The sequence below is a fragment of the Urocampus carinirostris genome, chromosome 10 (genome assembly GCF_059441175.1).
Source record: "Urocampus carinirostris isolate Australia breed hairy pipefish chromosome 10, RoL_Ucar_1.0, whole genome shotgun sequence".
NCBI lineage: Eukaryota > Metazoa > Chordata > Actinopteri > Syngnathiformes > Syngnathidae > Urocampus > Urocampus carinirostris.
Genome location: NC_142358.1, coordinates 5,763,292 through 5,783,951, shown reverse-complemented (window position 1 = coordinate 5,783,951; position 20,660 = coordinate 5,763,292). Strand labels below are relative to the sequence as shown.

General features: G+C 37.6%; 1 protein-coding gene across 2 annotated transcripts in view; it reads left to right on the top strand.

The window, feature by feature from the left end:
• Positions 1 to 20,660, top strand: part of cntn5 (contactin 5) — a 158,024-nt gene that overhangs the window by 85,480 nt on the left and 51,884 nt on the right. For both annotated transcript variants that reach the window (XM_088345035.1, XM_088345034.1), the window contains 3 exons: positions 11,645 to 11,772; positions 12,261 to 12,448; positions 19,516 to 19,636. In XM_088345035.1, coding sequence (XP_088201161.1) covers positions 11,645 to 11,772; positions 12,261 to 12,448; positions 19,516 to 19,636 — 437 coding nt within the window. The remainder of the gene's footprint in view (positions 1 to 11,644; positions 11,773 to 12,260; positions 12,449 to 19,515; positions 19,637 to 20,660) is intronic.

The following is a 20,660-nucleotide window of genomic DNA, read 5'->3' as shown; positions in this document are numbered from 1 at the left end:
ATTATTGATTTAATATATTACATGATGATCCATTGTTTTGTTATTTTTTTGACTCCCCAAGAAAACAATAATGCCAACATCTGCCAACCTCGAGTTTATTGCCATTTCCCCGGGCTGATATTCATATAGTCATGAAAAGTTTGCCTCCTGCCATATTTTCACATCGTTATTTTTTAAAGCGTTCTCCCACGGCAGGGGCCTTTGGGGAAGTGACGGTTTTATTAGAGAGACTGAAATGAAACGTCGGTGTGGAACGACATATCAAGTCCTCTTCTGCATCCTCCTGTGAAATATTAGAGACATCCGACTTAATCAATCAATTGATAAATACGTACTTTGCATATCAATCATAACTACAATGACAATATATTGTTATAAGCACGTTAGCACCAGATTTTGCAGAAAGTGCACAAGATAACGTGTGTGTTCATTGCGTGAAAATACGCCCCTTCGAAATATTAAACAAGTGTTCCAATACTGTCACACATGTATTGGCCAAGAAAAATATATCACTAATTGTTTTATAGTGCCATTGTATTAGCTGTACACATTAGTAGTTATAATAAATGATCATAGATTTACAAATGCCACATCAGGCTAATGTAACATATGGCCCATTATTTGTGTGGAAGTTACTCTTAACAATGCACACGAAGCAAATGCATGACTTTAAAACCTTCAAATATGTCCACTACACTTTCTGTATGCTTAGTACAGAAAAGTAAAAAAAAAATGGGTTGCGATTAAGACACACCTTTGCCAACTTGGTTGGGCAGTTGTCAATCTTAATCAACCCGTGCAGCTCTCAATCTTGTCAATGAGCGCAGCTGTCAATCCTTATCAAATCACATGCAGGAATGCTACAAAAACAAAAAACACATTCTATAAACAAAGTGAAACTCAATGTACTTGCTAAAGATCACAAGCACTTACAATCACGACAGCCTCAGCCATTCAACTTATTATGGATGAGGTCTCAAGATTTCCGGACACATTATAAAGGGATTTAGAGGAGTCTCAACCAAACTGTGGGACCACTTATCTAGAAAATCTTCCGAGAGTTAGTCAGTAGACACAACTAAGTAGTGCTGCTATTTCTATAGAACATATCCAGAGGGGTTGAGAGTAGATGCAACCAAGGGGTGCTAGTACTTCTCTAGAAAATCTACAGAACGGTAGAGGAGACATTACTTAGTTGTGCTACTGCTTTAATAGAAAGCCTGTGCAGAGGTAAAGTGGAGACGCAACTATGTTGCGCTGCTATTACTATAGTACATCTCCGGAGAAGTTGAGAGTTGACGCGACCAAGTTGTACTACTACTTCCATAGAAAAAATATCAAGAGAGGTAGAGCGGACAAATGAAAAAGTTATGCCACTACTTTCATCAAAAATCTACGGAAAGGTAAACTGGAGACACGTTCGAGTTGTGGTACTAATTTTTTTAAAGATCTATGGAGAGGAGACATGACCAAGTAGTGCTATTACTTCGATTAAAAATCTATAGAGAAGTACAGGGGAGACACAAACAAGTTTTGCTATCATTTATATAGAAAATATATAGAGAGGAAAAAAGAAGACACGATCGAATGGTACTACTTAAGACAAGATCTCCTGAGAGGTAGAGAGGAAATTTGTACAAGTTGTGCGATCGCTTCTATAGAATATCTACGGAAAGGTAGAGATGAGACACAACCAAATTGTGCTTGGACTTCTATAACAGATCTTTTGAGATTTAGAGAATACATACAAACAAGTTGTGCTACTACCTCTACTGTGCTACTACTTATATTCTATGTATAAGTTGTGCCATTACCTCCACAGAGCATGTATGGAGAGGAAGAGAGGAGACATGAGCAAGTTGTGCTACAACTTCTATGCAAAATCAAAATATATTGTGAGGAACAAAAATGCTTGGAATGTTTCTATCAAGTTGTGCCGGCTGATTGAATATTATAGCATGTTACCAGGTGACTGATCATCGGGTCTCTCTTGTGCCTCACGCACTTTATGAGAAGGTAAAGAAGAGACACAACCAAGTTGTGCTACTACATCTATTGTGCTACTTCATATATTCTGATGAGGGACATCAATGCTTTGAGTCTTATCTTGGCCAAGGTATCCAGTGCTTCTTGCAAATTATAAATAATTAGAGAGGGGACATGACCAATTTGGGCTTCTACTTCTATAGATAAACTAAAAATATTCTAATGAGGAGCATAAATGCTAAGAATCTTTCAAACAATTATTGTCATCTGATTTAATTTAATGGCATGGCGTCAAGTTGGGTCTTTCTTTTAACTGATAGAGAGGATTCAAAACCAAGTTGTGCGACCACTTCTAATGATACCCAAATTATATTCGAATGAGGAACATCAGTGCTTGGAATGGTATCTTGACCTTGCTCTTAGTGCCTTGCGCATATTACCAAGAGGTAAAGAGAGATCCCGACCAAGTTGTGCTACTTTAGAAAGTCCAAAAATACCTTAATGAGGAGCATAAACACTTCGCATCATATCTTGGCCAAGGTCTCCAGTGCCTCATGCACATCAGTACAGAGAAGACATGACCAAAATGTGCAACTACTTCTATTCAAAACCAAATTCTATTCAATTGAGGAACATAAATGCTTCTTTTTAAAAAGTAGTGTTGACTGATTGAATATTATAGTATGGCACCAAGTCGGGTCTTTAAATGAAGATAAAGAGGCAATACAACCAACTTGTGAGAAATATAGATGCTTTGAATCTTTTTAACAAGTCGTGTCGGCTGATTAAATATTATAGCGTAGCATCAAGTGACTAATTATCGGGTCTTTTTTTTCTCTATCAGACCAATAACCCTGACGTAATATTTGGCCCTTATCGCTTTGATTGCTATCGGCGCGAATAATTATCGTGCATCCCTTGAAATATTTCATAAAGCAAGCGTAGGGAATGGTGCTGTTGTTTGAACTCGGTCGGCTTTTGACTCTGCGGAGCGAGCCCATAAAATGATGATTAATGACTCGAGCTGTTCAGAACCCGATAAAGGCTCAGAGGCATTCGTCAAAGCCGCAAATCTATTTTTTGCCAGCAGCCGCGGAACTTGTACCTACGATCAAGCTCTTATCTGACCTGAGATAAAGTCCAGGAAGAGAAAAAATATCTGGAAATTCATAAGAATAAAATAAGGCTTAACAATGTTCTCTGCCTGAAAATTTTACTGTATAAATCTTTTGTCGCGGGGGGGCTAGAGCCCATCCCAGCCATCTCTGGGCAGTGGGCAGGGGACACCCTGAACTGGTTGCCAGCCAGTCGCAGGGCCCACAGGGACAGATAACTCACTCGCTCATTCACACTTAGGGACAATTGAAACCGCCCAATTAACCCATCAACTGTCAACCTCCACGGCTCCCTGCCCTTACAAAATGTTGTATTTTCCCATACAAAATACAAAATAATCTTACACCATATTTTTTTTCAAACGTCTTTCTTTATGTAGTTTAACATGTTATATTGTGTTTGATTGTATTATGTGTTTCATTATATCATATATAGGGTTAATTAACATTTTGTTGTGAGATTCTGAGTTGCTGAGGTTTATTTTAAAAAAGGTCAAAAAATTAAGTAGCTTGACGTTCACCGTAGAAGGAAAAAATACATGCATATATAATTAGGTAGAAAAAAACATTTTCTTATTCAAATTATGAATTCATTTTCTGCATTGAATTATTGTTGGTAATATACTGATTAAAGGGATAACCACAAACCTGTCTTTTTTCATTTTTTCCTTTTATACTTGCTTTTTTCTTAACTTCTTTATACAACATCTCATCTCATCTCATCTCATTAGCCGTACCGCTTATCCTCATTAGGGTCGCGGGGGGGCTGGAGCCCATCCCAGCCATCTCTGGGCAGTAGGCAGGGGACACCCTGAACTGGTTGCCAGCCAATCGCAGGGCACACAGGGACAGACAACTCATTCGCTCATTCACACCTAGGGACAATTTGGACCGGCCAATTTACCTGAAATGCATGTTTTTGGAATGTGGGAGGAAACCGGAGTGCCCGGAGGAAACCCACGCAAGCACGGGGAGAACATACAAACTCCGCACAGGAAGTCTGGAGCTGGATTTGAACCCACGACAGGTTCCCACAACATGAACTGTGCCGCACAAGCGCTAACCACTGCGCCGCTGTGCTGCCCTTTATACAACATAATAATTCATAATATAATGCATCAAAGCAAGTGAGCCGTTTGAGAGCCGGCTCTCTTTAATAAGTTGAGCCGAAAACACCGGTTCTCAAAAAAGAGACGGACTTCCTTTCACTACACAACTACCGCATGAAATCCGAACCGGCAGACGGATGTGCACAGTAGCATCAAATGCTCGCTTCGTTTGCAACGGAAAAAAAAACGCTACCGAGATAGCGGCAAACTCGTTTGACTTGTGATCACTTCATGTTGACAAATTCTTCGGTTTTCCGTACAGATTTTCTTGTACGTCGTACACGTCTTAAAATGCATAATAAACGTACTTTGTACGGCAAAAATGTAAAGGTTAACAGGTATGTTAACCTGACATGCATGTTTTTGGAATGTGGGAGGAAACCCACACAGGCACAGGGAGAACATGCAAACTCCACACAGGAAGGTTTGTAGTACAAATATTTTATCGTTTGAAATATTATTTAAATAGTTTAATTTATTTAAATATTACCATATTGGATATTCCTATTTCCCGATCACATTATGCATTATTTTAATATATGTTTTGGTCTACTAAATTAATACGTATCTGCTATGGTAAATAACAGATACAAAATTTTTCATTTTGTGGTGAAATCATACACTTTATAATTTAAAAAAGAAAGAAAAATCAGCAAAATGATCTGCTGGTGGGGCAACAAAAAATTACATTGAAATAGGATTAGTAGAAATTACGCAATTTTATCTGCCAGCAGAACAAGAAAAACAAACTTGGAATCATATTTATTTGATTTCTTCTTTATGTTTTTGTCAATTATGTTTGTTTTTTTCTCCGATCAACTAATATGAAAAAAATATAGTCTTTAAAATAAAAAAAGTGATCTTTGAACCTAGTAGAAGTAAATATGTCTTAAAGTTAAACAAGTTTTAGAACCGCCAATTCAAAGAAAAGTTTATGGACGTTTCCGCCCGAGGACAGAACCGTCTTGTCGCCACATCCGTCTCCAGGGGGATGGAATCAATCGTAAAAAGGTGAATGTCGATCTAGCGTCCGATAATTGTGATGGTATCTGGGAACAAAAGCTCTTTTCAGGTGTTGACCCGATCCAACCGCGGAAAAGATTTTGTGACATCGACCTTTGTAGGACACCCAAGTTTACGACCAGCGTTGTTTTTCTAAAAAACGACTTTGCGTTTATCTGCCATTGACAGCTGCCCGACTTAATGAAGGTGCGTAATTAACATGGATTTCCGCTAACGTTCAACTCTTTTGTTGCTTAAACACAAAGTATAAATCGCTGTTTTTGTGGACAATGGCTGCTATTTTTCTTTTTTCCTTGCACAAAACTATTTGTTGTCCTTTATTGCTAAATGCGATCTTTTTTGTGCGAACGGGAACGGGGCCACTCATCATCAGCACATCAGACAACACATATTATAATTATTATTATTAGGAGGGTTTTGTCTGGGTGCTTGAAATCCTCAAAAATGCTTGAATTTTAATATTGGGTTTTCAAGGATTGAAAAGTGCTTGAATTTTGCTTCTAAATTCTTGTACTTGTTGCCATGTTTTTCAACAAATCTGATTAAAATTGCTCTATGGCTGCTTCATTTTGCCATTGCATTTCTTCTTCCTTTGTGATCGATGGCAGCTGGCTTTAGTTCTTACGGCATTTTCGTATGAAGCGTCATCGCCCACTGCGAGTCGCACCCAACAGGAAGGGTGCATGCTACACCAAAACAGGGCACTATGAAATGTGTATTAGTGCAATTATGGGCCACAAAATGTAAATAATTTAACTACGTTTTTCAAAAGGAATATTATTTTTCATTTGAATACATTAATCATTCTTAAAAGAAATAATAAGATAAATTACAATAGTTCAAAACCAACATTTTAAGAATAATTATTTTTATGATTATTGTGTTCATGTCAATGACTATATTGCCGGTACATAGTATTTTCAAACGCATATAATATATATTGTAGAGAAAAATAATGATCTGTCAGCGGAACATGAATTTATTTTTGCGATTTAAAATATTTTTATTTTTGGAAAAATAATGTACACTGCAATAGACTTCCTTTACTTTATATAGTTAAATTTGCCAAATATATATATATATATATATATGACATAGAGTCTTTTCAATATTCAAGATTTTTGTCAAAAATTGTGGCATTAAATTACAAATGTGTACTACAAAGTGCAAATTTGTTAGTTTTATTTATGTAATGAAATTGATTCATTATCTGCACCACTTATCCTCAGTAGGGACGCGGGGGTGCTGGAGCCCATCCCAGCTATCTTCGGGCAGTGGGCAGGGGACACCCTGAACTGGTTGCCAGCCAGTCGCAGGGCACACAGAGACAGTCAACTTACTTGCTCATTTACACCTAGGGATAATTTGGACCGGCCTATTAACCTGACATGCATATTTTTGGGATGTGGGAGAAAAACGGAGTGCCCGGAGGAAACTCACGCAAGCACGGGGAGAACATGCAAACTCCACACAGGAAGGTTCGATCCCATGACCTCAAAACTGTGCCGCACCCGCGCTAACCACTGTTCCGCCGTGCTGCCCTTTAATGAAATTATTTAATTAATTGTATTATTCTATTTGCTATGACAGTGATTGAAGTCAGACATCTGTAATAGAAAAATGGAATATATATATATATATATATATATATATATATATATATTATTTTATTTTATTTTTTTTTGTTTTTTGTTTTTTTTGTTTTTTGTTTTTCTGGACTTTACTGATCATAAGGTGCACCCTCAAAATATTCATTTTTGTTCCATGTATAAACTGCATTGGACTCTAAGACGCATGGAATTAAATCTACAGTAGGAGTAGGGGTTGCATACAAATGAAATAAATGAATTAAAAATCCTGAGAATTCAAAAAAAATAAACGCGTGTCATTGAACCTAAATATCATGTAATCTGTTTAAATTAACATGATTCATTAATAAAAGTTTACCGTATGAAGACGCATTTAATTGTAATTATGCACTTCCGATTTTTTTTACTGTATTTATATAAGGCATGCTATTATAGGGCATACTTTTGAATTTCTGTCACATTTTGGGGTTTTAGGTGTGAAAAATGTGGTACTATTCTATATGTATTTTTTAAAAATGATTTGTGTCCACAAATCTTTCTCTTTTCATTCCAAATAGGTCACTCGGATTTTTAGCTTTAAATATAATGAGCTGGTCTCCATTTGCATGTCCCGGTCTCGTCCTCTGCGTGTCGGCGTCCTTGTGGGATGTTGGGGTATAAAACGTGGAGGGGACGGAACGTGGGGGGGACGTAAATGTCCTAATGCCTTGCTTTGAAAAATGTCTCCTGGCTGCAGATTGCTTCATGAATTGAGCTTGTCAACATTCGTTCACGCCTCCCCGGCTTCCTCTTAGCCAATTTCCATCAGCTGAAGGGGGCAAGTGCAGGCGGGCTTTGGTTGGTGCGCCGCCTTGATTTAAATGCCAAACAATATTAATTAATATATGGAATGGCGTCCACGCCTGACTAGTCTGAAATTGATGATGAGGTAGAAACAAAATGATGTTCCTATATTAAAGCGCCGTTGCATTTTGTCCTCGCAAATTCTCTCAAGCTAGCTGTAAAGAAGCTGCCGTTTGCCTTGGTTGCTATATTGTTTGCACAAGTAGGGTACATTTCTGAGTATAAGTTGCATTACATTGCATGATATTGAACTGGAGACACTTAAAACGAAAACAAAAAATATCATTTTGCATTTGTACCGCCGTAAGTGCCTCCTAGTGTTGTTTTCTACATTGACAGCAAGTGGCATCTTCTGCTGCGTCTTAAAGAACACTCTGTATTATTTGACGTCTAGTTGTCGCCTATGGTGTAGTCAGAAAATTGAATGCTAAAAAGCAAAAGGAAGAATACAAACTATGGAGACTTAAATGACCATAACACATCAACTTACTAAAAATAAGACTAAAAATAATAAACAGTCCCTTTGAACTTGCATCTTCTTCTTAGCCAAAAACTAGCATCGTCCTTTTTTACATCTCAAACTAGCTTAATTGTTATGCACAGAAACTATGTGGTGCTTTGAGCCCTCCAAAAAGTTGTGTTTTCTTCTAGCTGAAAACGAACATCTTCTTCTGAGCTTAAAATTGAACCTTCTTATTTGCCACAAAACCAGCTTTGTTCTGTAGTACATTGTAAAATTAGCTGTTTTCATTTTAGAAATCCAGGGTTCTCTTCACATTTTTGTGAAGAGAAAGCTGGGGTTGTGCTCTACACCAAAAAAAACTAGCATTGTCTTCTATGCTGAAAGCCAGCAGCATCTTCCACTGCAACCAAAACTAGCATATTTTTCTTTGTCAAAAAATAATGTCATTCTTTTTACATTTCTTTATTACGACATTTCAAACTAAATTCCTTTTTTATGCACAGCCATGGGCTGCACACCTTCCAAATAATTCAATTCTTCCCTCATCAGTCCACAGAATGTTCTTCCAAAAGTTTGAGGATAATCAAGTTTATTTTTCGCAAATGTTAGAAGACTATGTTTTTTTTTTTTGTTCTTTTGTGTCAGCAGTGGTTATGGTTTGTCAACTTTGCCATGGATGCCATTTTCGGCCAGTGTCTTTCTTATGGTGGAGTCATGAACACTGACCCTTACTGAGGCCAGCAAGGCCTGCATTTCTTTAGATTTTTTTGAGGTTCTATTGTAACTGCCTGGATGAGTAATCATCACACTCTTGGAGTAATCTTAGTTTGTTGACCACTCCTAGGAAGGTTTGCTGCTGTTCCCAGATTTCTTCATGTGTGCATGATGGCTATGACAGTGGTTTGCTGGAGCCCTACAGGATTGGAAATGGCTAGGTGACCTTTTCCAAAATGATATATTTAAATTAGTTTTCTAATTTCTGCTGAAATTTGATGCTCTGAAATCTTTTTAAGTGACAAGTGTGCAAAAAAACATAATCCAGAAAGGGGGCATATGTTTTGTTCACAGAACTGTAGATATATCTCCTATCAAAATTATTCAGTTTCCATTAAGTTTTCCACGCCTTTTGTGGGCTAGTTATGATTCCCATCATGTCCAACTGTTTGTTTTTCATGTCTATTACACTTGCGTCTCCCCAGAGGACGCGTCCGCAATACGTGAGACTCGCTTTTGACAGTTTTCGTCGATCGCTTCTGCGAGTATAGCGCTACTCCGTACGTATATTAGAAGAAGAAAAAAAAACGCAAAACAAAGCAATCGTGTTCTTTAAAAAGAAGTGCTCTCCTCCCTCACAATTGATAGTCAGACGACGGAGGAGCTAACTTTTGTTCTCGACCTCAAATACAAAACGCCGCCCAAGTCAAAATGTTCTTTCTTTTTCTCGTCTCCTTACTGGAATCTTTTTACCGTGTTCGGTATCTCTGAGAACATCTGCGCTTTAAATCCTCCAGAGATGCCGGCAGACTTTTAGCGTTAGCTGCAGGTCAGCCTTATTATCATATTTAAATTGCTCATTGATCTGCACTGAAAGACTTTAATCATGTCAAGGCGTCGTCATTGTAGATTACGCTAAAAATAGTACACGGGTCAAAACGTCCTTGATAAGAACGAGGGTCTTTCTTGTCTCTGATGTGCTCGCCAACCAATAATCTTAAATCGTTCAGTGACGACCATTTTTCACCAATTCTACTGTTTTTGGAGCCCTATTATGAATTAAGCATTCATGTTCAAGTAGCGTGCTCCTCAACTTGAATTGAATAGGACATAATCGAAATGAATAATCTAGAAATTAATTATTGTGAAAGTGTTTAGGTAGTCAAAGGGACTTGATGAAGACACACTGGCTTTTTCCTGTCAGCCCTTTATTTTCTTCTTTGGAATTAACAGAAGTTAATAAATTTCAATGAATCAAACCGGCAGATTTTAGAATGCCCACTTGTGAGGATTAACTTGCCCTTTGGAAACTTTGTTTAAATGACTCCTTATTCTTAAAACCTCAGTGTGTTATATTTGACCACTAGATGGCACTATATTTCATGGTGCGAGTTAGGACCAGTGCCACAGAGCGCAGCGTGGCAGACAAAAATGACCTACGTGGGGATTCCACTGTGTAATTGACAAATTTATCATCTATATAAAATAACATTGGTAGGTATTTTTAACTAGAATTAAAATCTTTGTTTTTTACTGAATGAAAGTTTTTTTGTACCATTGGGAGACACACTGTCCCTTTGATAATCGTCTTGATAGTCATTTGGTTACGGATATATTCCCAAGTGAGAGTAACGAGGCTTGTTCCTTCTTCGTATTTCTAGACTACAGTGAGTTGAATTTCTATGATTATAATCTACTTACCCTTTAGCATCACTGCAAGCCTTAGGACCTATGACTAAACAAATTAAAGTTTTTTTAGGCAAGATTCTTAATAGCAGCGAGAGAAAGGAATTGTGGGAGGTAGTTCAGCCGGTAGCATATAAGCATCTTTGTGATGCGGTGACATAAAAGAATAGCTGGCAATTATATTATTTGACTATAACCATTTGCAGACAGGTCTTTTAAAGTTGTAATTCGCACAAACTTTGAAGTTTGTAAGCATTTTGTTACGCAAAATAATTTGCCTTAATGACATATAGCGGGGAAAATGCCGAAAAAAAGGTCCGAAAAATCGTGCTCCACGTTGTAACGTGAAAACATGTTAAGATAGTTGCGCCACAACCTGGCGGTTCACTGTATGGCTTCACAAATTTTCACTAAGAAGAACTATCATAATTCAACGTCTAATCAAGGTCGACAAATGGAAATTTTAAAAACGCCACACCGGCGCTCCCAGGAGGTATGTGAAGTAATGACTAAAGGAAGTTTGATGTTCCTGTCAAGGGGAACTTTTGCATGACTTCTGTTATAACCATATTTTTCGGACAATGAGTCGCCCCCTAACACACAAAATTGGCAGGAAATTTGAAAGTGGACCTTTATAATACAGATAATACATATTGATAGATTGTTAATTATATCAACATTGGGAAACATTGTATGCAATGAGATTAGATATTCAGTTATAATAATAATATTATTATTAATAATAATGATTAATAATAATGAATTGAAAATAATAGTGCACTGTAACTGTATTGTAAAGGAAATAAGTGTAATGAAATTTAGCAACAGAAATTTAAAAAAAAAAACAAAAAAAACATATAATTCACAAGATGTCCTTGCAATATCCATTGCAGCCTGTTCATCCTGGAGGAGCGATTAACTCATGTGCGTTCCCTACTCAAGGTTTCTTCATTTTCCTCATGTTGATGTTTTTGTGTTTTTCCTTGCCCTCATGTAGGTTTCAGATCAGGGGGTGATGTAATGGTGGCCTGTACAGTCCTTTAAGACTTTAAGGTCCATACAAACACAGTGACCTGACTGAATTCATTGTTAAAACTTTTGTTATTGTTGCTTCAGAATAATGCCGTTGAGGAACAATACTCTTCGGATCATCAACGCAAGCAGAGCAGATGAAGGTGACTATGTTTGCCGGGCAGAGAACCAGCTAGGCTGGGCCGAGATGAGCGCCACCTTGTGGGTGAAAGGTAAGTGACTCCTTGGGTGCCTAAGTTGTGGCTACCCATGCCAGGTATTGTGGGGTTTTTTTAATTGGATTTTTCATGACAAACAGGTGGAAATTGAGGGAAATATTTTTTTATTAGCACTCTTTGATGTTGTTTTGTCTTTTTTAATGCATGGGCAGATGGATAAAAAGATATAGTTTTGTTCATCAGACTATTATGAAAGGTTTTCTTTGTAGTTTATTTTAAGATTCATTCCTCTTTTACTTTCTTAAAAAATACATTTATATACATATATATATATATATATATATATATATATATATATATATATATATATAAACTTTAACACTTTTTTTTAAATATCATTGTTAAAAAGTATGAATTTTTGTTCCACGAACCTTATTTAAAACAAAAAAGGAAAAATTTGCAATTTATTGATTTTAATTCTGAGCCCCTTGGAGGTGTGGAAATGGATTGCGTGTGACGTTGCATACGCCGTGTCCCTGCAGAGGCCATGCGAGTTGAGCTTAGCCCCCGTCGCGTGGAGGTGACGGTGGGCGAGAGCGTTGTCCTCAGCTGCAAAGCAACACACGACAATTCGCTGGATGTCAACTTCCTCTGGACCTTCAACCGAGTGCCCATCGCCTTCCGACCGCCAGGAGGACACTTTGAATACATACAGACTGTACGGGCCAAAGTAAGCAGTTTCCCTTTGTAACATTTTTCGGGTGTTGGACCCATGTGGGGAAAGCAAAAACTGGAGGCAGGGGTGCCCAAGAGGGATTGTATTTAATAAGAAGGTACCAAGTAGAAAACAAGCATGGGTTCATAAAACAACGAAATGTCCAATCAAAACCAAACCTGACAAAGTCCAAATTTGGAACAAAGACCAAAACAGAAAATGGGAGATGCATGGAGCATATTAACAAAGAAACTAGAGAAAAAAAACACAATCAAACCCCTCACGGTGGTGGGAATGAAAAAGACAATGACCCAACGATGATTGATGTTCAAAATGTACTTAAAAAGGCCCATGATATTTGAGCACAGGTGTGCCCAGTTTAAACCCGGTAGGGGCCCTCTGGTGGAAGGAGGCATATCAGAACCTAACATAACCTACCCTGCCTGGGCCAGTTACCAGACGGCCCCAAAAGAATAACCATTACATTTTTTACGAAGGCTGCACCATCCGGAACAGGTAGGTTGAAGGTCCGAGGCCCTCGACACGAGAAACCAGCATGCGGCCGAGGGCCCTCTTCTCGTTGTCGGGACAGGAGCCAGGCGAGGCCGATGGGCTTTTTCCTCGCCTCTGAGGCAGAAACCAGGTGTGGTCGAGGGGCATTGTCATTGCCGAGACAGGAACCAAAAGCCGCCACCAGGACAGGGATTTGGGAGCCTCTCTTCTGGTTCCTTTGATGGTCAGGTCATTCGGTTATGTTTTGGGGTGATGGAGCCATTTGGGGAGCGCAAGGACTGGTGCCAAGGCTGCTTAGGAAGAGGGATTTTGTATTAAATAACCAACATGAGTTCACAAAACAACAAAATGTCCAAATAAAACAAAACCTAATAAAGCCCATGAACAAAAACCAAAATTTTAAATGGGAAATGGCAAGGAGCAAAGTAACAAGGAAACAGGAAATCAGAAACAAAACACAAAAAAACTCCTCGTGGTGGTGGAAATGAAAATGTCAATGGGCCAACGATACGTGATGTTTAAAATGTCCTTATAAAGGGTTCAGGATATTTGGGCACAGGTGTGTGGTTCAAACCCCGGTTGGGGCGCTCTGGTGGTGAGAGGCATATTAGATTCCAACACTCTTCTGTTTATCCTTTGTCATTTTTGTCTCTATGGCACTGTATTCTTCTTCGTCTTACAGCTTTGTCTTCTTTTTGTCTGACTTTTTTGATTGAAATTTTTGTTTTGATTGACGTTTATTTTTTCCAGTGATCATCAGATACAAGGTTACAATTAATTCAAAATTAACAGCTTTGATAATCAATTTTAAAAAACAGATGGCAAAAAGGGGCTGACAGGAAAATGCTGGAGCTTATCTTGGCCTCATACCCTTGACAATCCAAACACTTTTCACATTATTTCTATCATGTAATCTATTTTTTATAACAAGGTAATAATCATGAACACTTCATAAAAAAACATCAAAATCAACATAATCATGTACAGTATACAATATAGATTTCAATAAATGGATATAATTTATTTTATTTTCATCAACTCTTTCTTTCTCTTTGATTTGCCATCTCCATCTCTTTTTGGATCATTTCCCATCATTTTTTAGTCTTTCTTTTTAGTCTTCCTCTTTCAGATTCCCATACTTTTCAGACTTTAAAAGGTGCATTTAAGTCCCCCAATTGGCCAGAAATTTGAAAGTGCGGTTACTTGCCTACCTATTGTCACATTCTTGTTCCACATTAAACCGCACCCCCACATCGCATATTACCCTATTTTTATTACAGTGTGTATTTTATGTAGCACTATTTAAATGTCAACACGTTACATTGGGTATTTATGTATTATATTCCTTTTACTTTATTGTTGTTTAATTTTCAACACAAGGATACTGCTGGAAGTGTGAATTTCCCTACGGGGATGAATACAGTATCTATCTATCTATCTATCTATCTATCTATCTATCTATCTATCTATCTATCTATCTATCTATCTATCTATCTATCTATCTATCTATCTATCTATCTATCTATCTATCTATCTATCTATCTATCTATCTATCTATCTATCTATCTATCTATCTATCTATCTATCTATCTATCTATCTATCTATCTATCTATCTATCTATCTATCTATCTATCTATCTATCTATCTATCTATCTATCTATCTATCTATCTATCTATCTATCTATCTATCTATCTATCTATCTATCTATCTATCTATCTATCTATCTATCTATCTATCTATCTATCTATCTATCTATCTATCTATCTATCTATCTATCTATCTATCTATCTATCTACTCATTTTTTAACCCTTTCTTTTTTTCAACTTCCTTTTCTTTTCCATCTTCTTCATCTTCCATCTCCTTGCTCCTTTTTCTTTGATTCATTCTTCTCCTATTTTGTTATTCTTTTTATTGAAATATTTGTGTGTTTTTGGGCGGCAGTGGCTCAGGAGGTAGAGCGCCTGTCTTGGGATCAAGAGATTGCAGTTCAAATCCCGGCTCCTCCGTGTTACATGTCGAAGTGTCCTTGGGTAAGACACTGAGCCCCTAATGCCCCCAATAAGCAGGTTAGGGCCTTTCATGGGTGCAGGGCGCTATTGGGAAATGTGAAGCATATTGTAAAGCTCTTTGGGAAGTCTTCATTGACTTGAAAAGCGCTATATAAATGCAGATCATTTCATTTCATCCTCTATTTTTGTTTTCCGTCTCGTTCCCCTTCCTCTTGTTTTTTTCCTTTTCTATTATTCTCTTCTTCTATTGACCCTTCTCTTTATTCCTCTTTTATTCTTGTTTTTGTTTCATGTTTTATTGTTCTTGTTCCATTCATTGATTACTTTCCTCTTTTCATTCTTCATTTTTTCCCTTCTTCCCTCCTTATTTGTCTTTTTTGTCTTGTCTTCTTGTTTTTCATTCTTCTTCTTCTTCCGTTTCTTCTTCTCAGCATTCTTCCTCTTATCCTTTATCCAATAACATTTATTGTCTCTGTATTTTTCTTAAGCTTATTCTTTATTGTCGTCTTTTTTTCATCTTAACTTTATCGTCCTTCATCGTCTTCCTCCTTTCCTTCAGCTGCCATTTCTGTTTATCTTTTTTTTATTCTTTGTCCTTTCTTTCTCACATACTCTTATCTTTTATTATAATAATCTTTAACTTATCTATATTACTTTTATCAAGCTTCTGTTATTCCCTTCTTTTTATTGTATTTTCCTCTACTTTTTATCCTTCTTCCTTTCCTTCTTGATTTTTTTGTATTTTATCTAATTTTAATTGTTCTTTTTTCGTTCATTTACAGTCGTATCTAAAGGTTTGGGCACCCCTGATCATTTTTAAGATTATCCTTTATAAATCATTGGTTGTTCGGATCAGCAAGTTCAGTTGAATATACCAAATAGCAGACAAACACGGTGATAGCTGAGAAGTGAAATGAAGTTTATAGGTTTTACAGAAAATGTACAATGATTGCTTTAACAAAAGTAGGCAGGTGCATAAATTTGTGCACCCCAACAGAAAAATTACATCAATATTTAGTAGATCCACCTTTTGCAGAAATAACAGCTTTCAAACGCTTCCTAATGCTTCCAATGAGGGTCTGGATTCTAGTTGAATGCATTTTTGACCATTTTTCTCTACAAAACATCTCCTCTTCTGTCAGGTTTGATGGTTTCCGAGTATGGACAGCCTGCTTTAAATCACACCACAGACTTTCAATAATATTCAGGTCTGGGAACTGTGATGGCCATTACAGAACATTGTACTTGCATGGATGCCTTAGTAGAATTTGAGCAATGTTTAGGGTCATTGTCTTGTTGAAGTATCCAGCCCCGGGGAAACTTCAGCTTTGTCACTGATTCTAGAGCATTGATCGCAAGATTCTGCTGATACTGACTGGAATCCATGTGACCTTCAACTTTAACGAGATTGCCCGTACCTGCACTGGCCACACAGCCCCACAACATGTTGGAACCACCACCAAATTTTATTGTGGATAGCAAGGTTTTGTCTTGGAATGCTGTGTTATTCTTCCGCCATGCACACCGCCCGTTGTTATGTCCAAATAACTCAATTTTAATTTCATCAGTACATAGCACCTTATTCCAAAATGAAGCTGGCTTGTCCAAATGTGCAAACCTCAAGTGACTGTTTGTGGCATGTGCAGAGAAAAGGCTTCTGCTGTAGTACTCTCACATACAGCATCTTCTTGTGCAAATATATGAATAGTTGAATGATGCGCAGCAAGATCGTGCTGTAGGTCTTTGGAGCTGGTCTGTTGGTTAAGTTTGACTGCTCTCACCATCCTTTGCCTTTTTGTATCCCTCTCCTAAACCATTAAGTTGAACAATCTTTGTTTTCAGGTCATTTGACTATTGTTCTAAGGCTCCCATGTTGCTCTTGAGGGAAGATGCAAAGTGGAGAACAATTTGCAACTGGTCGCGTTAGATACCCTTTCTCATGATTGGCTTCACCTGTGTATGAAGGTCAAGGGTCAATGAGCTTACCAAACAAAGTTTGTGTTCCAATAATTAGTGCTAAAGGTATTCAAATCAATAAAACAACAAGGGTGCCCAAATTTATGCACCTGCTTACTTTTGTTCAAGCAATTATTGCGCACTTTCTGTAAATCCTATAAACTTCATTTTACTTCTCCGATATCACTGTGTTCGTCTGCTATATGATATATTTAACTGAAGTTGCTTAACCGAACAACCCATGATTTATAAAGGAAACTCTTGAGAATTATCAGGGGGGCCCACACTTTTGCATACGACTGTATTCTTCGCTCCTGTTTATTTCTTTTATTTGCTTTTCCTTTTCTCCTCCATCTATTACTTTTTCCCTCCTTTGGCTTCTTCTTGTGTTTTTAGTTTTTTAGTCTTGGACATTTCGTTGTTTTATGAACCCATGCTTGTTTTCTACTTGGTACCTTCTTTTGTTATTAAATACAATCCCTCTTGGGCACCCCTGCCTCCAGTTTTTGCTTTCCCCACATGGGTCCAATATTCTTCTTCTTTCTTTTACTTTGTCTTCTTCTTATCCTTAAGCTGCGTTTTCTTCTTCATCTCAATCAGTCTTCTTTTTTTGTATTTTTCTTCATTTATTCCTCTCTTCTATTTATTTTTCTGTTTTTTCCTCAAATTTCTTCTTCTCCGCCTCATTTATGTTAGTGTTAGTATTCTTCCATTTCCTTCTCTTTTCCATCCCTTTGTCTTGTATTTTTGCCTTCAATTTCTAGTTCCCTTTCTTCTTCTCCTTGTTCTTTTTACTGTTATCCTTTATCCTATTCGCCTTATTTGTCACTTATTTTGCCATCTGTCTTCTTTATTGCCTTTGTCCTTCCGCTTTCTTCACTTATTTGTCTTCTTATTGTCTTTCATCTTCTACTTCTCTTCCAACTTGTTTTGCTTCACTCATTTCTCCTTTTTGTAGTATGTCTAAAGTTACACTTTCCAAGTCCAGCCAAAAATGTGGGGCGAGAAAAAAATATGATTTATCCTCAGAGCAATACGGAACATAATGTCCAAAATAAGCCCAAGTTTTTTTTTGTTTAGTTCTGTATTAGCTTTTTGAACTTTGGTTTACTTAAAAACCTTTCTGTTCTTGGTGGAGGTCATGTTGTATCAAAATGAGTGTTTTATACGAGAAACGAATTGGCTTACAACGCATTTAAGTGTTCCCTTGCGGTATCCCTGTTCAACCTACAGTATATGAATGGATACAATTGTTGTATCCACTATATAGGGACTAAAGCATATATGCCATGAGGGCAGAAAAGAAAATATAGATGTACTGAGAAATCAACCAATTCACGAGAGGCTTTTTGAGCAAGTATGTGACTTATTCGTTGCGCAGTGCTTTGAGGCATGAAAATATACAAATATTTTTTTTAAAAATGAAACAAACAAAAATAATCTACCTTGTGCTAGAGAATTTTTATTTTTCATTCATTCATTACCGGCACCGCTTATCCTCAGTAGGGTCCCGGGGGTACTGGAGCCCATCCCAGCTTCAGACAGTGGGCAGGGGACACCCTGAACTTGTTGCCAGCCAGTCGCAGGGCACACAGAGACAGACAACTCAGAATTTTTCTTATTTTAGAATAAAAATGTCTTATGCTACTGAAAAAAAAACTAGCTTAATACAGTTGATTAAAAAAAAGCCAGGAGCATGGACTTACTATATGGACTTACTAAGCAGTGTATAGTTTGTTTCTGTACTAAAGATCCCACAGTGCTTTGTAGCATAGAATAATATACCGATATAAGAAAAATATATATGCATTGATGCAACAATGCCATTTTTGCTGTGGTGGGAGAAAATAAAATATAATATAATAAAAAGATAAATTAACCAATACCTGTGATGTTTTTAAACAAGTTAGCCGGAGTTTGCTGGGATCATTTGCCTCTGTATTACAAGTCCCACAGTTCTTTGCGGAATAAAAATATCCCATATGAGGGAAACTGGTTTTGTAAACAGATTATTTGTTTCACGCTACACATACAGTACATATATATGGTTCCTACTTTGTGGAAATGATACATGCTGTGATGAAACGGATGGATTCTGTTGTCCTGTATCTGCTAAATACAATCCACTGTTGTTTCTTTTTGACGCAAGTGCAATCATGCGTTAAAATATTGAAATGGAACTTCCTCAGAACCTCCCAACCTCTGATCCTACAATCACCCCTGCTGGGAGCTCCACTCGCCTTGCTTGATTTAAGCTCCAGGTCCCCGCACAAAACTTGAAAGTCACTCAAGACCTTCAAATGAAGGAGTCCCGTTTCCAAGTCACATCCTAGTCGCAGTGGAGGAGTAGCTCCCCATCGGCGCTCTGCAATTTTAATCGGGATCGATGCTAAGCAGCCGTGCGAGGAGCCGGCTTCGGGTTTGCAGCCTGCGGCATTTTTCATTTCCCAAAGCGAAAAGGAAGAAGGCAGGCGAAAGACCAGGAACCAACGGATGAATTTAACAGGAATCTTTTTTTTCTTAAGCTCCAAGATGTGAAGGAATTGCTCGGTTTCCTTTCAAGCGAAATCCTTCTCATGTTTGGCCTGTCTGTCTTTGCAGCGCTCGTCCACGGTGGATTTGATGATTAGGAGCATTTTGCTGAAGCACGCCGGCAAGTACGGATGCCGGGCACAGACCAGTGCCGATACCATAAATGCAGAATCGGAACTTCTGGTTCGAGGTGAGTCCATTTAAATCGTACCGAGCTACCAATCGTGTTATATTGCCAATGCAATAAGAATGATCAATAACAATAACGTAGTAAGAGGAGAAGCAAGTCCTTATTTTTTCTGTTGTAAAGCAGGGCCTCCAACATTTCTTTCTTGGAAGGCCACATACAGAAATATTGATTTACACCAGGGGTCGCCAAAATGATGCCCTATCAACAGCGGACCTGTTCCAAAAATATCTCACATGTGCTGGTCATTGTGATTTTCTGGTAAAAAAATGTTCTTTAGCGGTTGACTGTGTCTGTTTGTTTATGTTAGGGTCTGGTGAGCCTCCTTTCACCAGGGGAATCCAAGGGGTATTTGATCTGGGTACAGGTGTTTTCAATATCCACACACCTTTTCTCAATATTCCTGACCCTTCATAAGGATATTTTGAACCGCACACATGCGCTTATTGTTGGGTCATTTTTATTTACTCTATCATTGCTGCAACAAGACATTTTTAGTTTTGTGTCTGGTTTCTTTTTCGGGTATCATGTTAGTTGCTTTGTGCCTACATGTTTGTTTGTTACTTTGTTCCTGTTTTTTTTTTACTAAATACTTTCTTTGAGCACATCGGCCTGCAATTCCTGCTACCCCCTATTGGTTAATCTGCCCTAAAACTTAACACACTACTTCCAATAACTAACCATTAACAAAATGATAATAGCAGGATAAGTTGTCATTCTAGAAATTCATATCAAACTGGGTGCCCTGTGTACTAATAAGTAACTAAAAGTACAGTAAATTCTGTACTTTAGAGCACACCTGATTATAAGCCTCACCAATTAAAACATTTAAAAAAAAAAGATTTTACTTAAAACTTTCTGCCAACGGAATAAACATTAATTTCATGTCCTCTGTCCTTTTTGTACAAAGATTTCACTTCTGTAGCCTAAGTAACAAGTAAGAAAAACATTATCTAATTAAGCAACATTAGAATGAAATGTATTTATTTTTTCTCTTTTTCTAGCTTCTTTTGTCCTTTTTGTACAA